Source organism: Corapipo altera, unplaced genomic scaffold (genome assembly GCF_003945725.1).
Source record: "Corapipo altera isolate COAL_440 unplaced genomic scaffold, ASM394572v1 61281, whole genome shotgun sequence".
In the NCBI taxonomy this organism is placed as follows: Eukaryota; Metazoa; Chordata; class Aves; order Passeriformes; family Pipridae; genus Corapipo; species Corapipo altera.
In genome coordinates this window covers 3,199,226-3,220,588 of record NW_020884921.1, presented here as the reverse complement: position 1 = coordinate 3,220,588, position 21,363 = coordinate 3,199,226, and the positions used below count along the sequence as shown (strand labels likewise).

At 38.0% G+C, this 21,363-nt stretch overlaps 1 protein-coding gene across 13 annotated transcripts in view; it reads left to right on the top strand.

The window, feature by feature from the left end:
- PAM (peptidylglycine alpha-amidating monooxygenase) overlaps positions 1-21,363 on the top strand; it is a 121,384-nt gene that overhangs the window by 40,996 nt on the left and 59,025 nt on the right. For all 13 annotated transcript variants that reach the window (XM_027656832.1, XM_027656831.1, XM_027656830.1 and 10 more), the window contains exons 2-4: positions 7,694-8,209; positions 9,367-9,487; positions 14,345-14,402. In XM_027656832.1, the coding sequence (XP_027512633.1) occupies positions 8,118-8,209; positions 9,367-9,487; positions 14,345-14,402 (271 nt within the window). In that variant the 5' untranslated portion in view covers positions 7,694-8,117. The remainder of the gene's footprint in view (positions 1-7,693; positions 8,210-9,366; positions 9,488-14,344; positions 14,403-21,363) is intronic.

Below are 21,363 nucleotides of genomic sequence, written 5' to 3'. Positions count from 1 at the left end.
AAAATTTTGCCTGTTTTGATACCTGGTCAAAGCAGAAGGATTAGAAGGTCATTTATTGTGAATAAAATGCTTTCCAAATGCTATTAAAAAATGAATACATGCTGTTGTGTCTTCAGACTTCTGAAAAAATGTCTGTGACTCCCAAAAGAAGAAGAGGAGGTTTTGTATGATACTGTTTTAATAGGGAGTGTTTCAAGCACTTTTATGCATTTGTTTCAGGTTGTAAAAGTAAATTTCTGCTTGAGGTCTCCTGATATTTTACTAATGCAAGAACATTTGTATTGATATGAGCAGGAAAGGAAGTTTTTGGTGGTTTGCTTACGTATTTCTGTTCAATAAAAAAAGTACAATTCCTCATTCTTAAACAAGTTTATACCTAATAGGTAACAGTACAGCGATGGAGAAAATGAGGAAAAATCTTGTCTTGAACTGTATAAGCAAGGGCTGCTTAGTAAGTTTAATTGCATTGTAAAGTAGTAGTTAAATATTTTTTGCATCTTTTTTTTTCCCTACACGTTTTCTTCTGTTTTCACTCATTGTTAGAAAATGAACAATTCCAAAAGCTGATCTGACAAACTCAAGTCTGCTTAAACTTTTAAGTTTGCCCCTTTCAGTCATCTTGGAAATACTGAGTATGGCAGCTGTCTGTAGAGCTTAGAGCCTGGGGTGACAGCAATCCTGACACTTTGAGTTGTGAGGGTTTTTTGGCTTGCCTTGGTTCTTCTGTGTTTTCTCATGCATTTTATGATTCTCACAAAAAAAAATCTAAGAGTGGTTTTAATTTCTATATATTCTATAAGTTAGGAGAGGACAATAAACTCCTTTTCTCAATCTCCCTGGAAATAATGTCCCTGTTTTTATTTTGCATAAACATTAACCTGTTCCCTTACTTTCTTTTTTTGTGATTTCCATGACTGCTAGTGCTGCATGAGTTGCCTACTAAGTGCAATTGAAGTTTCCTTTATTGTTTAGTGAACAGGTTCTGCTTATGGCTTGGGACGATAGAGTTTATGATTTCTCTTTATAGCAGTTAGAATGTGCAGGTTGGATTGTGACTATGTTGATCTCCAGAAGGGAGATGCTGAGTGTAAATGACAGTTCTTCATCTTCTATTACTCATTCTTCCTTCTATTTTCTCTGTATAAAACTTTAGTTCATTAAAAAACCAACCAACCAAACAAAAAAAACCCCAAAACCAAAAACCCCCAAACAAAAAACCAAACCAACCAACCAACCAAAAACCCTAACCAACCAAACAAAAACCCAAAACAACAAAAAAGTGCTGTTTAGTAGGTAAAACTCACCGTATCTACTGAACTTACAGAGCATTTGAAGGCCTTTGTTTTACTGATTTTTCTTGGTACAGATAGTCTGTCTTAAGATAGTAAGTAGAACGTACTTTCCCAGTAGGAAACCCATAAAAAATGCTTTTCAAGTCATCAAAATCTCTCAAAATAAGTTCAGCTATACAGGCATTCAACTTTTTTTCATGGATTCTGTTGCCCTTATGAAACATTCTTTTAAGTTGAACTTAGTATTAATTGCCATTTTATACTTTTAGTTAAGCAGGAAAAAATACACAATGTCTAATTGTTGAATGTTGGAAAGCATTCAAAGAATAAATCCTGTTAGGATGAATCGAGTTTCACTTCTATAATACAGGAAAATTCAAGTCACAGTTCTCTGTTGAATGTATAAATACTGTGCTTCCTCTGACAGAGTGGGCAAGAGGTTTCTTATCATGAAATATTTCTTTTTAAAATATGCACTGTACTTATGCTCAGCAGAACAAATTTTGGAGAAGGTTCATAAAAACATTAAGACCAATCATATTTCTCTTTTTTATTTTCCTTCTTTGAGTATTCATATCTGAAAAATGTTTTGGTAGCAGAAGACAGGAATTTGCAAAATATAAATTTATAAATTAAACCAAGAGTCAAAGTATATTTTAAAACTTATCACTTTCATTTTTAAAGTATTTAAAATATTAAAATATAATTTTAAAATATAATTTTAAAATATAATATTAAAAGTAATTATTTTTAATATTATACCAAATCTAGTGTGGATTGCTGCCAAAACAAGGGGATCCTTTACAGCCCCAGCTGTATGCTTACACCTTTTCTTTTGTGAGAGGTGACCAGCTGTTACCTGCTGGCACATTGACCGGTTAATCTGATGGAAAATTAATATACTGCTGAGGTGGGCAGGGGTGAGGCCATCATCTTACTTAACAAATGCAGAGGAAAATACAAGGCAACCAACAACTACAGTGGGCAACTGGAGGTCCTTTTCTACTGGGCAGCTTTCCAGACACTTCCCCCAGACTGTACCACTGCCTGGGATTGTTGTGACCCAAGGGCAGGACCAGGCACTTGGCTTGTTAAACCTCATCCAGTGGACCTCGGCCCATCAATCCAGCCTGTTTAGATCCCTCTGCAGAGTCTTCCTGCCCTCCAGCAGATCAACACTCCCACCCAACTCAGTGTCATCTGCAAACTGGCTGAGTGGGCACTTGATTCCGTGGTCCAGATCACTGACAAAGATATTGAACAAGTTTGGACCTGGCTTCATCTTCTTTGCACCGGCCCTTCAGGTGTTTCTATACCTTTATGAGATCCCCCTGAGTCTTCTCTTCTCTGGGGTGAACAGTCCCAGCTCTCTCAGCCTGTCCTTATAGGAGAGATGCTCCAGTGTCTTCATCATCTTCATGGCACTTTCTTGGAACCTCTCTAATATGTCCATGTCTCTCTTGTATTGGGGAATGCAGAACTGTACAAAGCCTCATCAGCACCGAGTAGAGGGTAAGGATCACCTTCACTGACCTGCTGGCAATGCTCTGGCTAATGCAGCCGAAGATACCACTGGTCTTTCTGGCGGGTGGGCCTTGGCTGAACACCAGGCGCCCACCCAAGCTTCGCTGTCAGTCCCTTTCTGAGCTGGACAGCGGAGAGAAAGTATAATGAGAGGCTCAGGGGTCAAGATAAGGATGGGGAGAGATCACTCATGAGTTACTATGACAGGCAAAATAGACTCAAGTTGGGGAAATTAGTTTGATTTATTACCAGTCAAACCATAGCAGGATAATGATAAAAACAAATCTTAAAACCGCCTTTGCCCTACCCCTCGGTTCTTCTCAGGCTTAACTTTAATCCTGAATTCTCTGCCTTCTCCCTCCCAGCAGCACAGGGATGGAGACTGCAGTCAATTAATTTCACATTGTCTCTGCTACTCCTTCTTCCTCAGGGGGAGAACTCCTTCCGTTACTCCAGTGTGGAGTCCTTCCTGTGGGAGTCCTCCACAAACCTCTGATGTGGATCCTTCTCATGGGCTGCAGTCCTTCAGGAACAGGCTGCTCCAGTCATGAGGGGACTCCCTTTCTCCATGGGACCGCGGGTCCTGCCAGAAGCCTGCACCAGCACAGCATTCCCATGGGTTCACAGCCTCCTTTGGGCATCCAACTGCTCACCCTCCATGGGCTGCAGGTGGATCTCTGCTCCACCATGGACCTCCATGGGCTGCAGGGGCACAGCTGCCTCTCCATGGTCTTCACCAGGAGCTGCAGGGGAATCTCTGCTCCAGAACTTGGAGCACCTCCTCTCCCTTCTCCATCAATGACCCTGATGTCTGAAGAACTGCTTCTCTCGCATATTCTCACTCGTCTCTCTCGCTGCAATTGCTCTTGTGCAGTAACTTTTCCACCTTCTTTAAGTCTGTTGTCCCAGGGGTGCCACCACTACTACTGATGGGCTCGACCTTGGCTGGTGGTGGGTCTGTCCTGGAGCCGGCTGGCACTGCCTCTCTTGGACAGTTTCTGGCATCTTCTGGCAGCTTCTCACAGAAGCCACCCCCCATTACAAAAACCTTGCCATGTAAATCCAATACAGCCTTCTCTGCAGCAAGGGCACACTGCTACCTCATACTCACTTTGGTTTCCATGAGGACCCCCAAGGCCTGTTCTGCCAGTCTGCTTCCCAGCTGGGCAGCCCCCAGACTGTGCTGGTGCCTGGGGTTGTACCTTCCCAGGTGCGGGACTTTGCACTTCCCCTTGTTGTGCTTCATGAGATTCCTGTCAGCCCCTTTTTCCAGCCTGTCAGATCCCTCTGGGTAGCAGCGTGACCATCTGGTGTATCAGTCACTTGTCCCAGTCTGGTCATCTGCGTTATATACCTCTGTTTCTGGCAACTGCTCTCCCAACCACTAGGTACCTGTTTTGTGAGATGCTTTTTATTGATACTGAGGATTTATTGATGTTGTCTAATTTGACAGCTTCTTGCCAAACACGTTTTTCTCTGCGTCTTTGACCAAAGTGTCTTAAGTGGCTGCATTTAGTACATTAATGAATCCATAAGCTGATCCCACTACATATTGATTATCCTGTGTTATTAGAAGCAAAGTACTTCAAGTTGGAGGCCTAGCTGAATTCATTTGTTGAACTCGATATTGTTTGTATACCCAATTGTTGCCTAAGCATGATGTTTTGCCTAAAACAAAATGCTTCTGCTTTGGCTGAAGACAGAGCTCAAGTAATCTTTGCTCATTTTCATGATTTCAATGCATAAGAAGCAAGAAAAGGGGTTAAACTATGAGAAATTATCATCTGTGATAAGAGTTGCATGTTAATCTCTGTAAATTTCAATCATCTTCTAATTTGTTTTTTCTTCGAAGGTAGTGATGATTAAAGGTGCGGTTTCTGCTTCTGGCTTGTTCACTTGATACTGTACATAAAATGTTCTAGTGGCTAAACTCAAGAAGGAGATTACTGTAATGTGCTTTATGAACTTGTGGTTAATACAGACCTTTCTTTTTCTGTAGTTGATTTTTAGAAATTAATAATTTAATTGCTATTCTTTTAAAAGACATACTTCTAATTTGTGTGTCATTAAATTGTTATATTGTTTATTTTTTATTCTATTTTGAATTTCAGCTTCTTGGCCACTCTCCCCTCGTCTCCTTCTCTCCCCTCCCCCTACAGTCTTCGTGGTAGTTGCTTTTGTTTTTCTTTACTCTCTTGTTTTATGTAGTTGTTTTTTGCTATGTCTGGGAGGGGCATGTGGAATAAAATACCATGCTTACGTTGCCCAATCTAATTTCCATTTCCCTTTCTCTGCTTTCATTCTAGTCTTTGTCATCAATTATGTCATTTTACTTCACTACTTCTGTTCCCTTGGGATCTCTTACCCAAATTGAAAACATAACAGTGGTATCTAGATGTCCACATAATGAACCTAAGTAATTGTGTAATCTTATTATTGAATCTCTCATCCTCACTTTTTCCCCTTGTTATCTCATATCCTTCTGTGTTGCATGGTACCTAAAATTACATTGAAATTGCTTCAAGATAGTGCTGCCTTTTTTTCCCCCTCTTCTTTTCTTCTAAATGTAAAATTTGCTTGTGCAACTGTCTCATCCGAAGTACCAGGTGCATTAAACTTTCATCCATTTCATATTCATCCACCTGATAAAACTTAAAAAGCATTTGGTGATGAAATTGGACTGGTTTTAAGTAGAACGTAGAGATGTTAGGCATATGTGTATTTGTCAGATGTTAGGCATATGTGTATTTGTCTCACTGGAGATTTAAATTCTTTGCTTTTTTAGACTGTTTCAGAGTATTACTCTTCCCCTCACTCTTATGGTTGGCATTCTAAAAGCCGTGAATTGTCACATATTCCTCTAACATTAAAGTATGTTCTCTAGTGAGAATTGAAAGCTGTTATAAAGAAAACTTCGTATTTCAGTTGAAGGGGAATTATTAGTGATCTAGTTTCTCAGTTCCTTTCCTTTATTTCCTTTATATAAAATAAATTTCCTTTATTAAATTGTATACCAGCTAGATGTTTGTAGCAGACTTGATGTAACCAATCTCAGACTTAGTAAAGCCGGCAAAAATTAAGCATTTATTTTTTGCTCTAGTCATTTGAAAATATATATTCATATTAAAACCAAAATCAGAATATTGTAATTCTGTATATGTTAAAACTCACTGTATTTTTCCTGCGTCTGTTCTTCAGAGTTCTTGCTTGTCAAGTGCATTTGCAGTATGGTCTAGAAAAAAAAGACACAATTTGTTGCATAGTACAAATAAAAAAAGATATTAGAACTTCTGGTCAGATGGTTTACAAAGACACTGAACAGCTACTGTTTTGTAGATACACCTTAAAGAGTAAAAGTAATGAAGCTTTCTGTTTTTATAGTTGTCTTGACTTTTGTGAAGCATGTCACACTTGTCTTTTTGCTTGTTTGTTTGTTTGTTTTTAAATGATTTTGGTTTTCATCATAAACACAGTCCTGTGCAATGCTATGTCTTGCAGCTTTGCATAGTTCACTAGTGAAAATTGTTTAGATCAAAAAAGTGGAGACATGAAAATTTACATTAAAAAAGGAATTAAGATTGTATCATCTGTTTGCATAAGTGGTTTTGGACAGCTTTGGCATATTTTTGGCAAGCTGAAAACTAATATGAAATCTATTTTTAGTTGTTTGTGACTGAATCTTTTGTACCATCCTTCAGTGAATAAAATTTGCAAGTTTAATGACGATTAATGTGATCAGATTTTTAAGTCCTGCAAATAGTTCTGTCGCTGTTTAGCCAGCATGGCTTCTTATTGTATGCTTAAGCACTTTTGATTTATAAGGAGCCTTTTTGGTCCATGTGCCCTGAAATGGAAGGAATTTTTCCTAAAATACATGGATTCTAATTGGTTTCATGTCAGAATCCTGCTTTTTTATTTCAACCTTATAACAGTATTTTGACTATGTGTTCCTGGGGCTGGGAGATGTTCGGGCTTGGGAGGTTTTTTTTCTTATTAGTATTTATCTTAGAAGAATTAATACATAATACATGTTAAAGATTTTTTATTATGACTTGACATTTTCCTTCTGCCTAAATTGGAATTCTCAAAAAAAAACCCCACAAAAAACTACTATAAGTCTTCAGTAAGACAGAGTGTGATTTTCTAACATAATTATGAAAAAAACCTTAAAAATTTGAAATTAAATATTGTGCTGACTAGAATGGGGAGGAACAGTTGAAGTTAAAGCAGGAAGGAGAGTAGTGGTTTATGCTGATATGACCTCAGTATGTGAAAGGATAGAAAACTGCTTAACTAATGTAAGTAGTCTGATCTCAGTAGTTTTTGTTACAGTATTTTGAAAAATAATTTGTAGGTATAAGTTTTCTGAAATGGATATTAGAACTAATTAAAGTGCATAAGAAACAGATACCTTAATGACATAATGGTTTATTACATGTTGAATTAAGAGTAAAGTATTCGCCAAACCTGCAATATGTGCAGAAACATTTGGTTATAGTTGATAAAATTTGCAAACCTTGATTCTTGCTATGTCAGTGTTTGGCCCTTTTTTTGCTGCTGGTAGACCACACTGTGCTGGTGTTTTTATGTGTGAAATATTCCATGCTTTGCGTTTTGTGTGCTGAGGAGGTTTTTATATTTCTTCCTATCATCTGAAATATGTTTGAGAGTACTTTTTGTTTATCAATATTGAATGTATCAGTTTCTGACCCTGTATGGAGCAAAGGGGAGGGACAGGAGGAATCAATAGAACCAGTGCAGTCTTTACTTGGATTGGGCTAAAGCTTATGAAAGAACTCACAGTGTATTAAAATGCCTCAACAGGGATTTGCTGAAGAACTAGTGCTGCAATGTGTTATCTGCTTCTATTTTTACAGGTTCTGAAGGATGACTGATGCTGGTTTCTGTGATGCCACTTAACGTCTCCGGCGCTGTGGATTGATAAGGAACATGCAGATTTAACTGCACAACGTGGGCAGAAAGCACCAGTAGTGCCACTCCTTTTCAGTTCCCTAAGTGGACAGAAGTACAGTGTCATCTGTCTGCAAGGGAAGATTCTTCAACAGCTTTTTACAGCTAATAATAGAGACAACATAGCATCATCCACCTTCCTGATTTACAGCGCATCACCTTCCAAGACAGATGGTCTGTCAGCAGCTGGAGGATGCCCGCAGAGCACACAATAATGAAGTGGTGAAATGATACTGCTGCTGCTGCCGCCTAATTGTCAGGATCACAGCCGATAGAACCACGCTGCCCTTTTTCTGCTCACTTAATCAGTCCAGAAACAGCAGGGTGGACATGGCTGGCCTCATTAACAACCTGCTAATACTGCTTCTTCTGTTTCAAAACATCTGCTTGGGTTTCAGAAGCTCGCTTTCGGTCTTCAAGAGGTGAGTTATGCAGGAAAATGTTATGTGTTGAATGCATGCAGTCAAGGTATTACAAAAGTGTGAAAAAGCATGTCCTAGATTAAAATGTGTATGGTATTTGTTTGGTTTTGCTCGTTGCTAGGAATTTTCTCTCTGCAATTTTGAAATGGCACTCTTGTCACATTGAAGACAGAAACTCATGTTTTATCCATAGGTTACTCATTAAAGGTGAATTTAGGATGATAACACAATAAAGCAGAACTTTTTTAGATAACACTAACAGGGGTATTTGAGACTACACAGAGAGTAAATATATTTCAGATGGCTGAGTTAGCTTGCGGTATAAAATGATGTTTTAGCAAGAAGATATCAACTAAGTTAAAACTGAGCAATCCTGGGAAATTTAGGGGTGGTTTGAATGCAAAATCACATAGGTAAACTTTAATGTAGTGTGGCCAAGAGAAGTAGCCTCTCAGCTCCTGAAAAAAGGTTTTACTGTTAGTGAGTTATATTGGATACTGTATTTATCATGTTGCTTCTGTATTTATTTATACATGAAAATACATATTCAAAACTTATGACAGTGTTACATCATGTTTCTGATGTCTTACCATTAAGTTCTTTACAGTGATCTACATTTTTTGTATGATTTGTTTCTGTATTGCATTCAGTACAGACTTTGATATTCAGGTGAAGTTGAAGTTTTACTTTGCTACTCAAAGTAGCATAGAAGTTGCTATAAATGTCATAGTGTTTCAATTAAAAGTTTCCCCTTTGCATATAATTTAGATTTAATCTGTATACAATTATAAATCAGACACATAGGCTTAGAAAAACTCCAAAACTGTTCTGAATTATTAACAGTACCTGACCTTTTACAGTGAATTGATTCTCTGTCTGCACATCCATGTAACTCAGACAATTATTGGGATGAGACGATAGGTTACATTTTCAGCTAATGTTCCCAAACTAGTCTGTCTGATTGCTCAAAGGAACTACTTCAGTAAGTGCTGGATAACTATGATATTTTCCTCAGCTCATGAAGGAGTGAAATTTTCAGATCACTCCTGGAACTACTGAGCATTGTCAAACTTCTTTACTAGTTCTGTAGACCCTTCTTTTTAGAAAAACATAACAAAAATTGATATTTAAAAAAATCTTTTTTCCTTCTTTCCAAGATATAAAGATACAACCAGATCTCTTTCCAGTGAATGCCTTGGAAGTGAGCAGCCAGTGATTTCACTTGGTCGGTCAGATTTTGCATTGGACATTCGCATGCCTGGGGTGACACCTAAGCAGGTGAGAGAATTGCAGTTTTTGCCACTTACTGTTTTTTAACAAGCTAGGAAAACAATGCCTTCCCTACAATATCAATCACGTAAAAAATCAGGAACAAAAAAGTCAGGATAACTTTTGTAGGTACATATCTATGTTCAGAGAAGAGTAGGCAACAAAAAAGTAACCTCAAACGAGACAAAAATATTTTTATCTGATTCGTTTTATTTGTAAAATGTTGGTTTCTTAAACTGAATTGTCGAAGTTTATTAAAACGAGGAATATGAGTTTTATAAAGTGAAATATTTCCAGCTGTGCTAGTAAGACGTGTTTATTTGGAGTTGCAGTTTATACCAAATCTCAGATGAGTGAATTTAGTTACATTAAATTGTACGTTGCTGCAACTTTGGCAAGCTGAGAGAAAACAAGCAAAAAGCATTTTAAAAAGGCTAATACTTTAGACCCAATATTTTAACCCTCAAAATACTCCATGAAAGCTACTACAAAAAGTTATAATGGCATACTCTTTCAGGTATGAAGTTGATTATATTCTACTGAACCAAGTAAGTGAAAATGAAGACAAGATTTTTAAAATTAGCATTAACGTTTTTAAGATTCACATGAAAGTGTCAGATTTGACTGTCATTTTCACATGTAGTTTCATTAAACAAGATAGATGATTTTTTTTTTTTTTGCAATGAGCCATTGCAGGGAATTATATATATCATTAAAAGATCTACATCTCTTTTAGAGGGCTGGAGGTGCTTGAAAAGAGCAGTATGTTGTGCTGCAGTAGTTGATGACTCATTGTTGCAGATAGTACTTTCAAAAATACTGAAGGGAAAATGCGGTTTTCGAGTTATTGGGGAGCACCCCTCTGGAACATGTAATTTGGAACAAGAGCTGTTATTCCAGTGAAATATACTTCTGGAAAACATAAGTATAGTTTCTACTAGATCTTATTTGTATGCAGCAAAATGCTAAACTTCTCCTTCAGAAAGAGTGAAAAGTACTCTCAGTTCATGCAGGTACACATTTGTAATTATGTTTTATTGATTTTACCTGAGGAGCCATTAACTGAACTGCTAGGAAACACATACGAAGAGATCAGTCTATTCAGATTCCTATTAAAAAAAATAAAAGCCAAACCCCAAGACCAACAACAAAAGACTGTAAAAGATAATAGAAAGAACATCATACTTCTCACATTCATGGGTATCTGTTCCTTTTATGTACCCAGTAAACTGAAATGCTGCAGTCTAGTATAGAGTTTGAGGAAGTACAAAGGAAGATAGTAATAGAAAACAACTTGCACAGTTAATTTCTAAAAAAATAAATGAAAGTAGTCAATGACTAGCCTTATGTACTTTTATTTTCTTCTCTCAGTCTCACCCACCCTTCTTCTCATTTCCCTTCCTCCTTCCACGGTGTTCCACATTAACTGTTCGAGAAACTTGTTTCCCATTTAGGCAAGTTCAACAGCTAGAAGCAGTGGCAGAAAAGACAATCTTTGTTCCCTTGTGTTTCACAGGAGAGAACCAAAAACTGCATAGTTCTAATGCTGTCAGTTCATTTTTGTGGCAGAAAGAACAAAAAAGTGAAGAATCCTCTTTAGAGAGGTGTCTCGGTCTGAGGAGACTGGAATGTTTGCTAAAGAGAATTAGTTATGAGATAGACCAAACTCCTCTCTCTCAGCAATTGTAAATTCAAAATCAAGGGGCTTTAATCGAGGAAGTGTGGAAAAAAACCAGAAGAAATAACAACCCATTATTAAAAGATATATGTATGTTGGCAAAAACAGTAACAGAACACAAAAAAACCTAGACAATAGTCCTAGGAAAAAAAAAAAGTCTGAATGAATACTTCTCTGTCCTTTAGCACAGTCGTAATCGTGGCCTGCAGGGGGCGCTGTTGGATTGCTGAAGGTGTAGGGCCTGCAGTTCTTGTTGTTCCCAGATCACAGTGTTCCAAGGCTCTTCCCTTCTCTCCCAGCAAGCACAGACCTCTCCGATGAAAGCCCAGTAGGTCCCGGCTGGAGTCACAAGGCAGTGTGCGAGCTGACCGAGTCCGGTGGTCTGACCTCACCAGGACGGAAAGCCAGAAAGAAAGACTTCCAGGCTTTCTCTCCAAATGCCTGCATGGAGATCCCCGTCTCCATCCCTGAGAGGGAACTCCGCAGTCTGCCCCCTTCCCCTCCGAGCAGAGCCAACCACCCCCTCACAAAACTCCGCTCCCCCCCCAGTCTCTGATGGGCCATCAGCGAGGAATGCAGCCTGGCTACCTAGTTCTTTTGTAAGGCTAATTAACTCCCTTCCCCCTTCCCTATTCGAACTATGTTTCTCTTATAGGGAGGCAGGGAAAGAAAAATTCCTCTCTCAGATTTATAACCTATAACAAGAGAAAATCCTTCTCTATTAACTTCCTTCTAGGTCACTATCTTCTTCGTGTACCTTTTGGCCCTAATTGTGGACCTTTTTTTAAGGGAGTTCTGGACATGTATCACTGTTTGGGTCATGATTATTGCAGTTCCTGGATTCTCAAGTATAACAATTTACGTAGGAAGGGCAGGAAAAGTTAGAAAAAAAAAAGAAGAGTAGAAATTACTGGAGAAGATGTGACTGAGTTAAATTCTAGAAAACAGAAGAGTATTTTTAGAGCAACACCAGGATGTTCTGTGCTATCTCTTTTTTGTCATGCATCTTCTGTGAAAAGAAAGTCTTGTTTCAACTGGATTGTCATGAATTCTGAATTCACTCTTTGGCCATAGATTAGTACTTTCTGGAGACTTCACAAAACTGAATTCTTTTGGCGTCTTTCTCTCTTTGTGTTACGCACACGTGACAGTCTCATTTCCTATCTGGCATCAGAGCTAACAAACATGTATAATGGAACTAAGCAGTTCGTTATTTACAAGTTATAACCATACAATGTATATGTACAATCAGAAGGTTTATGTGGTGTCAGAACTGTTCTCAAAAGGTTGGAGACATTGGTTGTTTAGTCAGAAATACCATCAGGCTGAAAAAAGAAAGGCACCTCCTGAAATAGTACTTCTGCTGAGGTCAGTTATTCCACAGCTTCACTGTAGGCAATTATATTTAATTTTATTTTCAAGACCCTTCATACTCCAGGTTCCCAGATAATGCTTGATGAAAGCAGATACTGAAAATTAACTATTTTGGATTCTAAGAATCTAACCTTCTGCATGTATTCCCTGAAATTAAGATGAATTTTTGTTACCTCTAGTAAGGTTGTACCTAGATTATGAGCAAAACATTATCGTTTTGCAATGATTACTGTATGAATTGCTGAAATCTCTTACTGTACAGCTAACATACAGCTTAAGTTCTGTAAAATATGTGACTGGTTCATGGATGAAATACGTACGCATTTCCAAGTAGGAGGAGGAAGGAAAAGAAACCCCAGATTATTTTGTATCAACTTCACTTTACAATGGTGATAATGGTATAATTTTTAGTGGAATGATTTGCAAATGGGCAGAGCCAAGTTTAACATTTGTCCTTGCATTGGTAGTTTAGTTGCATGAATGTAATTTGTGTATCTCATGTTGTCAAGGCTGGGGGCAAGGTTGCCAAAAACCCTGCATTTTTTTTTCAATGAGTTCCTGGACTATGTAAGGGGGTTAGTGAGGCCAGGATTTACCTTACTGCAGGTAAGGCAGCAATAGCTGCATAGCTGCAGCTGCTCTGTGGTTACATTAATGGGAACCAACCCCTTATGTGACTTAGGAGTTCACTACCTATACAGATCTGCCCTGAGTTGTGCATTCTTTTGACACATGAACATTTGTGTGAAATCGTTTATTTCTACTACAATGTGAAGCACTGCTGCCATAGACTCTTAAGAGTTTGGGTGTAAGGTTCTAAAAAAAGAATCTACTTCTGAACTCAGGTTAAATAGAAAAGGTAGAATATTTCTAGAAGGCTTTAGTATCTTTGTTGTGTAAATGCATGTAACAAGAGTACACAAGGACATTCACATAAGTTGTATCAGCTGACCTCTGTTCATCCTTCCTGTCTTCTAGCAAAAACACGAAAAATGGTTTCTTGTCTGTGCACATCACTGCTCTGTGTAATCACATATTGTTATCATCATTGTACCTGTCCTTTCTCCTCAACTGCATTTAATTGTTTACACCTTTTTGCAGTGTCTTCTTTTAAATTAGGTTTGAAGTTTTTCATAGCAGGAATTTTATCTTCATCTATGTAGATGTCCTTGTGAAGGTGCAAGTCCTGTCAGATTTTGAGATCACGGGTGTAGCATTTGTATGGGCACGAACCTGGCTGCACAGTTTGTGCGGTGCTGAATTAAGGTTACAAAGAACACCAGCTTAAATACAACTGTAACACGTGACCTACAGCCAATCACCCCAAGGCACTCCACTGCACATGTCTGTTAGAGTACTTGGGAGACTACAACTCCCAGAGTTGAGCACTCTCCTTGTAACATGAACCCCACACATGGGTGTAGTGAAATTCCAGTAGATGACATATTTCCTTTCCTAGACAGTGTTGAAAGTTAAAAAAAAGGGGTTTAAAATAGTTAATAGTGTAGCTACCAACCTAATAACCAACTTGATGACTTTATAGCCTAATCTGTGTTACATGTAAATAAACTATGGCAATGAATTTTTTTCTTAGAGTAGTAATCCAGATAACGTACATTGTCTTTGGCCAAGTATCTCAGTAAAGCAGGTGATATTTTTTCTAGATGGTCCTTTTTTATAAATATATTTATTTGTTCAGTATTTCCACATTCATCTTCAGAAAGCGTAGAAAATTTTTGATGCTTTGTTTGTATTCTTTTAATTCTAAACATTCCCAATTTAAAGGTAATTTCTATTCTTTTGTCTTTTAATAGTCTGATACCTACCTCTGCATGTCAGTACGCCTGCCAATGGATGATGAAGCCTATGTAGGTGAGTATTGGCTAACTGGAAGAACTTAAGCAAGCTATTTTGAGGAACCTCACTTTTTTTTCTTTTCCCTTTGACTCATATTGACTTAATCTTTGGCTGTCAGAGTTTCCAAAATGCATTTGTCATGGCTAGCGTAAACAAACTAGAGAGAGCTACTTAGAGTCAAGATAACAAACTGTATCTGAAGAGATTCATTGAGTAATTTTAGTTAAGGAGCTTCATGCAGGTGCCTCTGACATGTCAGTACCAAACAGATCCCATTTGTAAAGTATTGGCTTCCTGTCTCTGGCCAGATACTTAATTCTACTCTGCTGAGCAGGCTGTTTACTTACCTGCTGGTACAGGCTGTAAATCCTTTGCACTTACAGTCAGTGTTGGCTGCAGGAAGATTTTACTTATCTGGGGGAAAAAACAAACCAAACCAAACCCTCTCACATCTTTTTTTCTTTTCTTTTAAATGTCGTGGCATGAGTAAGATGGCAGACAAGTAGCAGGAAATGCTGTAGTAACTTACAAATGCTGTGATCAAATAGACTGGCAAACCACCACCAACTGTTCAGAAAGTTGTTGAGGTCCTTTTGGTTTTATTGTACCTTGCTTGTGAACATACAGTTGTTTGGGTAGAGAGAAGGCCTGTTGGTTTGGCTGAAGATAGTTTCACTATCAGAACATACTATAAACTGAATAAAAGGAAACAATGAGAAGTCTTTTTCTTTCTTTACACTTTTGTTGCATTTTAGGGTATTTGCACTTAAAAAAGTATGGTGGAAATCTCATATAGTTTTTGATGTAGTGTATTATGAGAGTACTCTTCTGTGTGGATTTCCTTGTGGAAATCCTTCAGAGATAGGAAATTATGTTTTGGTTTTCATGTTGTATTACAATAACTAAAAAAATCTGAGTAAGTTTTCTTAAGTGTTTTCTCTGAATATCTGTTTTGTAAAGAGGTGAGAATCTGACCTCACATTTTTGTTGAGTGTGACCTCAGAGGGAAAAATATGCATAAAAGGGAGTGCGTGATCATTTTCTGGTTAACCACCCTTGCTGTGCTGTGTGGAATAGTCTCTTCTGTTTTCACTGATTCACAGAGAGACAATACTACTAACTCCCTTCCTTAAACATTTTTTATTTAGTGCTATTTTCATGGTTTAATTTATTATGAGGTTGTTGCACATCTAGTTCTGTCATTTGGTATCTGTGTATGGTGAAGATGTGTAAACTTTTTTCTATGGTGTGTATGTTTAAAAGGACCTACTGAAAGAAATTGCTTGAGTAATACCTATACAAAGTCTTGATGTGAATCATGCCATGCAACCCGTTTTAGTTTTTTCTGAAGACTTAGAAACTTCTAAGATGTTTTAGATGTTTATATGTTCTTCATCTGATTTTTATAGAATTTGACCACCTTTCCAGTGATCGCTCTGCTTGAGTACATGTCATTACAAAGCAGAATAAAGTCTGGACAGAGAAACCATTCTAGTTGTCAGTGGAGCTTTGAAGAGTAAGAGGAACTTGATAAGCAAATTTTAAAAAACAAAACAAAACAGCTTGTTGTGTGTACATAATGTTAGTATTCTCATGTTAGTATTCCTTACAAGCTCTTATGTTTGGATGCTGAATTAAAACAAAATTACTTGTTTTTTTTTTCCTTTTCTGTCACTTCCCCCAAAATGAATAGGCATATGGTCAATCTTAAGCATATGATCAGTTCCATCGTGCTTCAGTAAAATCACTGGAAATTGTTCTTCGTGAAAAAGATTTGTCAGATTTTTACAATAGGTACCATCACCTAAGAAATGAGATGCTTAGAATTTTTTCCTTAAATACTTCTGCATACTGTTAAGTGTTCTGAAGCTATCAACTTGCATGCGTGCATTTTGTGTTACTTAAATAAGCGTAGAAGATTGGCACAAGGAGAATTAATACTTCTTTTTAAAGGGATAGAGTTCTATATTTTTATGGTTTAAGTAGAATCATTGCATTGCCAAAAACTGGTGTCATTGACTTTCCTTAAAACATACTGGTTTGTTTTGGGGTAAAAACATCTAAAAACTAATATATGAACTATGACTGTGGGTTGCTGTTTAGTGATATATTGAGAAGACAGTATGTGTTCTAAAGAGTTCAATATGAGTATGTGTGAATATACATAACTGAAACAGTAAACTGGGTTTCTGAGACAGTGTGATGATAAAGCTGAGACAGAGCCTACATCTTCTGCCTTCAGTTCAATTCATTCGCACATAATGCTGCTAAATAAACGTCTTCTGTATTTTTTTTCACTTTTGCACTTTAAAAGGACACTTTTATGACCAAGTGTCCTTACAGTTTGACCAAGACTCACTAGTTTGTTCCTTTTGTTTATTTTCCTTTTTGTACCCTTATTTTTTCCCCTCCTCCAAAAAACTGTGGAAGAGGAGGTTCTGTTATGGAACCTGCAGCAGGATATTTTTGTTGCGTATTGATGAAATATAAGGGCCTTTGTAGAGAGAGCTTCATTTTTTAGTGTTGTTTGTGGGCAGTACTGTGTTTGTTAATAAGTAGAAAACTTCTTCTGAAACCTTTTTTCAATATTGTTACTAAATTCATATTTGAGGACTTTGAATTCAGACTTCAGCTTTGCCATTCCCCTAGAGATTTAAAACCAGTAGGCATTCGTGCTTGTACAGGGACAATGGGTGTAGCTTTGAACTGCAAAACTGGAGGGATACTTTACTAGATTACCAGCTTGTTCAGAGTCAGTTCTTAGATATTACCAGAGAAAGGAACTGATCCAACTTACTTATGAAGGACCAACTAGAAGGAGAAGGTAGACCAAGTTTTGCCCTAGAGATCTTTTTCAGGCATGCATCTCTATATTTTTGCAGATGCTGTTCCTTTTCTGTATTGTATTCTTTAGTGGAGGGTCAGACTGTCACGGCTGAGATTTCTGTCTGAACCAGTTGTTTTTCTGTCCCAAAGGGCTGTAAATGCTTACGAATTGGGGTAGGGGGAGTGTTTGTTTGTGGGGTGGTTTGATGTACTTTTATATTAATGTTAGAAGCATACCTTTTGCTCCTGTGAAATGAAGTGGCTGTGAGATTAATATGTAAAAGATATTAGTACGAGAGATTAATATGTAATTTTTCAAGAAAGTATCATTCCAGTTATATTTTTAAAATATACTGTGATTTTCTTCTTCTTCATCATGTTTGACTAATGTTTATGAATAAGTAGCCAAACTAGAAACTCAGTTGAGTCTTTAATGGTGCAGACATTAATAAAAATCACTCTTTCACTACTAAGCTTTAGAGATGGATAAAGGGTGCTTTACAGACACTCATAAAGATTGAGTTTCACAGAAAGCCACTCAGCCAGGAAACCTGACTGTCATCTTCACCTCTTTACATTCATTCATGTGGGTGACCAGTGAATATCTTTTTCTTACTGGCTCGTAAGTCCTTGTCAGATTGTGCTGTAGAAATGGAATGGAGCCTTCTACGTTCAGATACACAAATTGATATTAATTAGATGGTTTATTACTTTTCATCTATGAACAACTCTGAGAAGCTGTGGTTTTGTTACTCTAGTATGGCATATATAAACTTTCCCATTGCCAAGCAATGATGTCTTTATTGTATGGAAGGCCTCTAATGCCTCCTTAATTTGTCAAACTCTTCCAAAACTGTTGATAAATTTCTTTAAAGTTTTAAAAAAAAAAATCATCAACTTTGTGTCATTTAATTGCTATTTGTAAAGATGAACTTCTTAGAAATAAGTTTTATAAATATGTAGCTTAACTATATAACGGATCTGAGTGTGGACTCTCCGCTGGGTTTCCCAGAGAGGAATTCAGTCACGCAGTCCCCCTTAGGCAGGAGGAGAGAGTGAACCAGTTCCACTCGGTGTTCCGTGGCAAAAAGACCTTTATTCCAAAACTCCCATGGTTTATATGGGCTTGGGGGGACGGCAAGAAGAAGGACCGTGATTGGGTCAAGGTACAGGGGGAAGGAAGTGGCTTGAGAGCTCCGCTGACCAATGGGAGATACAGGAGGACTGCGTTCCAGTAACAGAAACAGGGACTTGGGGAGAGGCGGGTGAGACAGCCTCTCCTGCTTGTGCCAGGGGCAGAGTCCACGAGATCAGGGAGGGGAGACAATGTGGCTCTGAATGGGGGGGGCCGTGTGGGTCGGGAAAAATACACAGCTCAGGGGGGGAAACCCATACAATAGATAGCGCAAGTAGTCGTTGTTCTTCTGCTTTGCTCGATCCCAGAAGTCGCCGCTGCAGCGGACCCGTGTCTAAAGCTGGTCTTTCCAAGCCTCATAGTCCTGGTGTTCACCTACAACTACACACTGTTAAGATTGAACTGATATCATGTTCTGTTCATTTCCATTTTTCCTGGAGTTTGTAATTCTAAGTAATACTTGGTCAAGAAAGTAAGTCAGACTTCAATTAAGTATATATACCAAAACTACTACTGTTATTTTAGTGATCGTTTGTGTAACTCCTCCATGCATAAAAAAGTATTTAACTATGCATTAATGTTCTGTTCATTGCTGTAAAATGTGGAGGCTGTCAACTAGAAAAATAAGACTTTTCTGATATTCCTTAATATCAGACAAAAGTGACAGTAGTGGTAGTGATGGTCCCAGCACAGGAAGGACATGGACCTGTTGGAGTGAGTCCAGAGGAGGGTCATCAAGATGATCAGAGGGATGGGGCACCTTTCCTATGAGGAAAGGCTGAGAGAATTGTGATTGTTTAGCCTGGAGAATAGAGGGCTTTCAGCTGACCTAATTGCAGCCTTCCAGTGTCTGAAGGGAGCCCACAAGAAAGATGGAGAAGAACTATTTACAAGAGTAGAGGACAAGGGGGAGTGGCTTCAAACTGAAAGACAGTAGGTTTATATTAGGAAGAAATTCTTTACTAGGAGGGTGGTGAGGCACTGGAAGAGGCTACCCAGAGAGGCTGTGGATGCCCCACCCCTGGAAGTGTTTAAGACCCAGTTAGATTGAGCTCTGAGCAATCTGGTGTAGTGGAGAGGGTTGAAACTACATGATCTTTGAGGTCCCTTCCAACCCAGGCCACTTCATCCTTCTGTGACAGGTACTGCATTTGGTTTGAATCTCGTAGTAATTTGTATGGCTTTTACAATTTAGGATTTTTTAAATGACCTTTTTTTTTTTTTTGACCTTTCTTTGGAAGGTTATAGGCCTGAGTGTGCTGCTAAGAAAGTAACTATATAGAAACCATACTGTAACCAACTGTGCAAGGCTCTATTAAGCCCACATGCTGATGGGGAGGTTTTTCAATGCTTCCTTCAGAAGCAGTGATGAGGTATTTCAGCTATATAGCATTTGTAGCTATATAGCATGTGCAAAATAGCATGTGCAATTGTCTCACACAGAAAACTGATTTTGCTTTATTAACTCTGGTCCATTATTTCCTATTAGTAAGAGTAGCATTTATTAAGCTATTTGTAGTAAATTTTGAGGTCCTGGAATGCAATTGTAACAGGCGCTGTGTGGAGAGAATAAAAGACTTCGTGACACAGTCATTAGGGTAAATACTTGTGATGGGAGAGTGGCAGAGAAATTAAAAAGAAACAGTGAGATAGTATTAACCAGCAGCACAGGTGGTGGCTTAGCAGGTAAGAGGCCTAACCTTCAATTTTGCATTTATTGAAGGCTATCCTTTTAGATGTTACTTACAGTAATTTACTGTACATTTTGTACAGGTATTAATTTTGACAATAAAATTAATGAATTTTCACTTAGTGCCATGGTCTAGTAACCACGGTGGTAGTGGATCAAGGGTTGGACTTGATGATCTCAGAAGTCCCTTCCAACCCAACTGATTCTCTGATTCTATGATATGTGTGAACTGCTTATAAACTGTTTCAGAAATTTAATCTCTCACTTAAATTGATAACGGCAGTTTAAAACACCTGAAACACCTGAAAACTAAGGTAGAAAATCCACATAAAATGCCAAGTTGCCTCTCCCATTCGAGAGTAAATCATAATTTTCCTACTTATTGTTACTGATAAAAACATCAAAACAAAAGGTCTTTCTGTAACATAGATTAGGTTTTTAGCTATGAAATTAGCAGATTTTGCTTGTAGGAAAATAAAGATGTTAGGTAGTCTCTAGACTTTAATCATGCTGGCAAATTCTGCACTTTTGAAATCATACGTGGTGCTCCAAGTACCTTCCCAGGGCATATAGATCCATCTCTTAGTTTCCAAACCAAGCCCTCCGCTGTAGTATGCTCATTTTCTTACGAGCTGACTGCATGCCTTGTGACTTCAAGCTGGAATTCAATGTGCATGCCTTAACTTTTGGCTGGTTTTCTTCACTTTTCACAACAGATCTCAGCTCCAAAAATTGGGTTAAAAGCTATTTGATTGACTCCTCCCCCCCCCCCCCACATGAAACTGGGACAGTAATCCACATCATCATTCACTTCTGGAACCCAGCCTCAGCTCCGTGTTAAAATAAATCCACAAATCTTGGGAGCGGAACTGTTGTTTGCGGCTTCACCATCTCCCCATGTTAAGAGCTAAAAGACGTTTAAAGACTCCTCAGTTTCTATGCACGTGTAAGAACAAGAGTGACTTGGCTTTGGAATTTCTGCTGTGGTATAAGGTTAAAAACCCTCCAGTGTCCCTCTCTGTGAAGATGAGAGAAGAAAAATTTGACTGCATTCCCTGTGTCTGACACATCTTTTCAGTAGTAATAAAGGAATGTAACTTGCTTTATTTTTAGAAATGCCATCACTGTACATTCATGGTTGATATTATTACAGTGTGATGTTGGTAAACTTTTTACTATGGTAAAGAGGATCACAATCACTTGAGAATCCAAAACAGTGTTTTAGCAGTGGCACAGGATAAAGAACAGACGTTTGAGAGGTGAACATTCACATCTAGGTTTCTAATAATGATAAATATTTGGTCAATGAGATCATGTTGACTTTA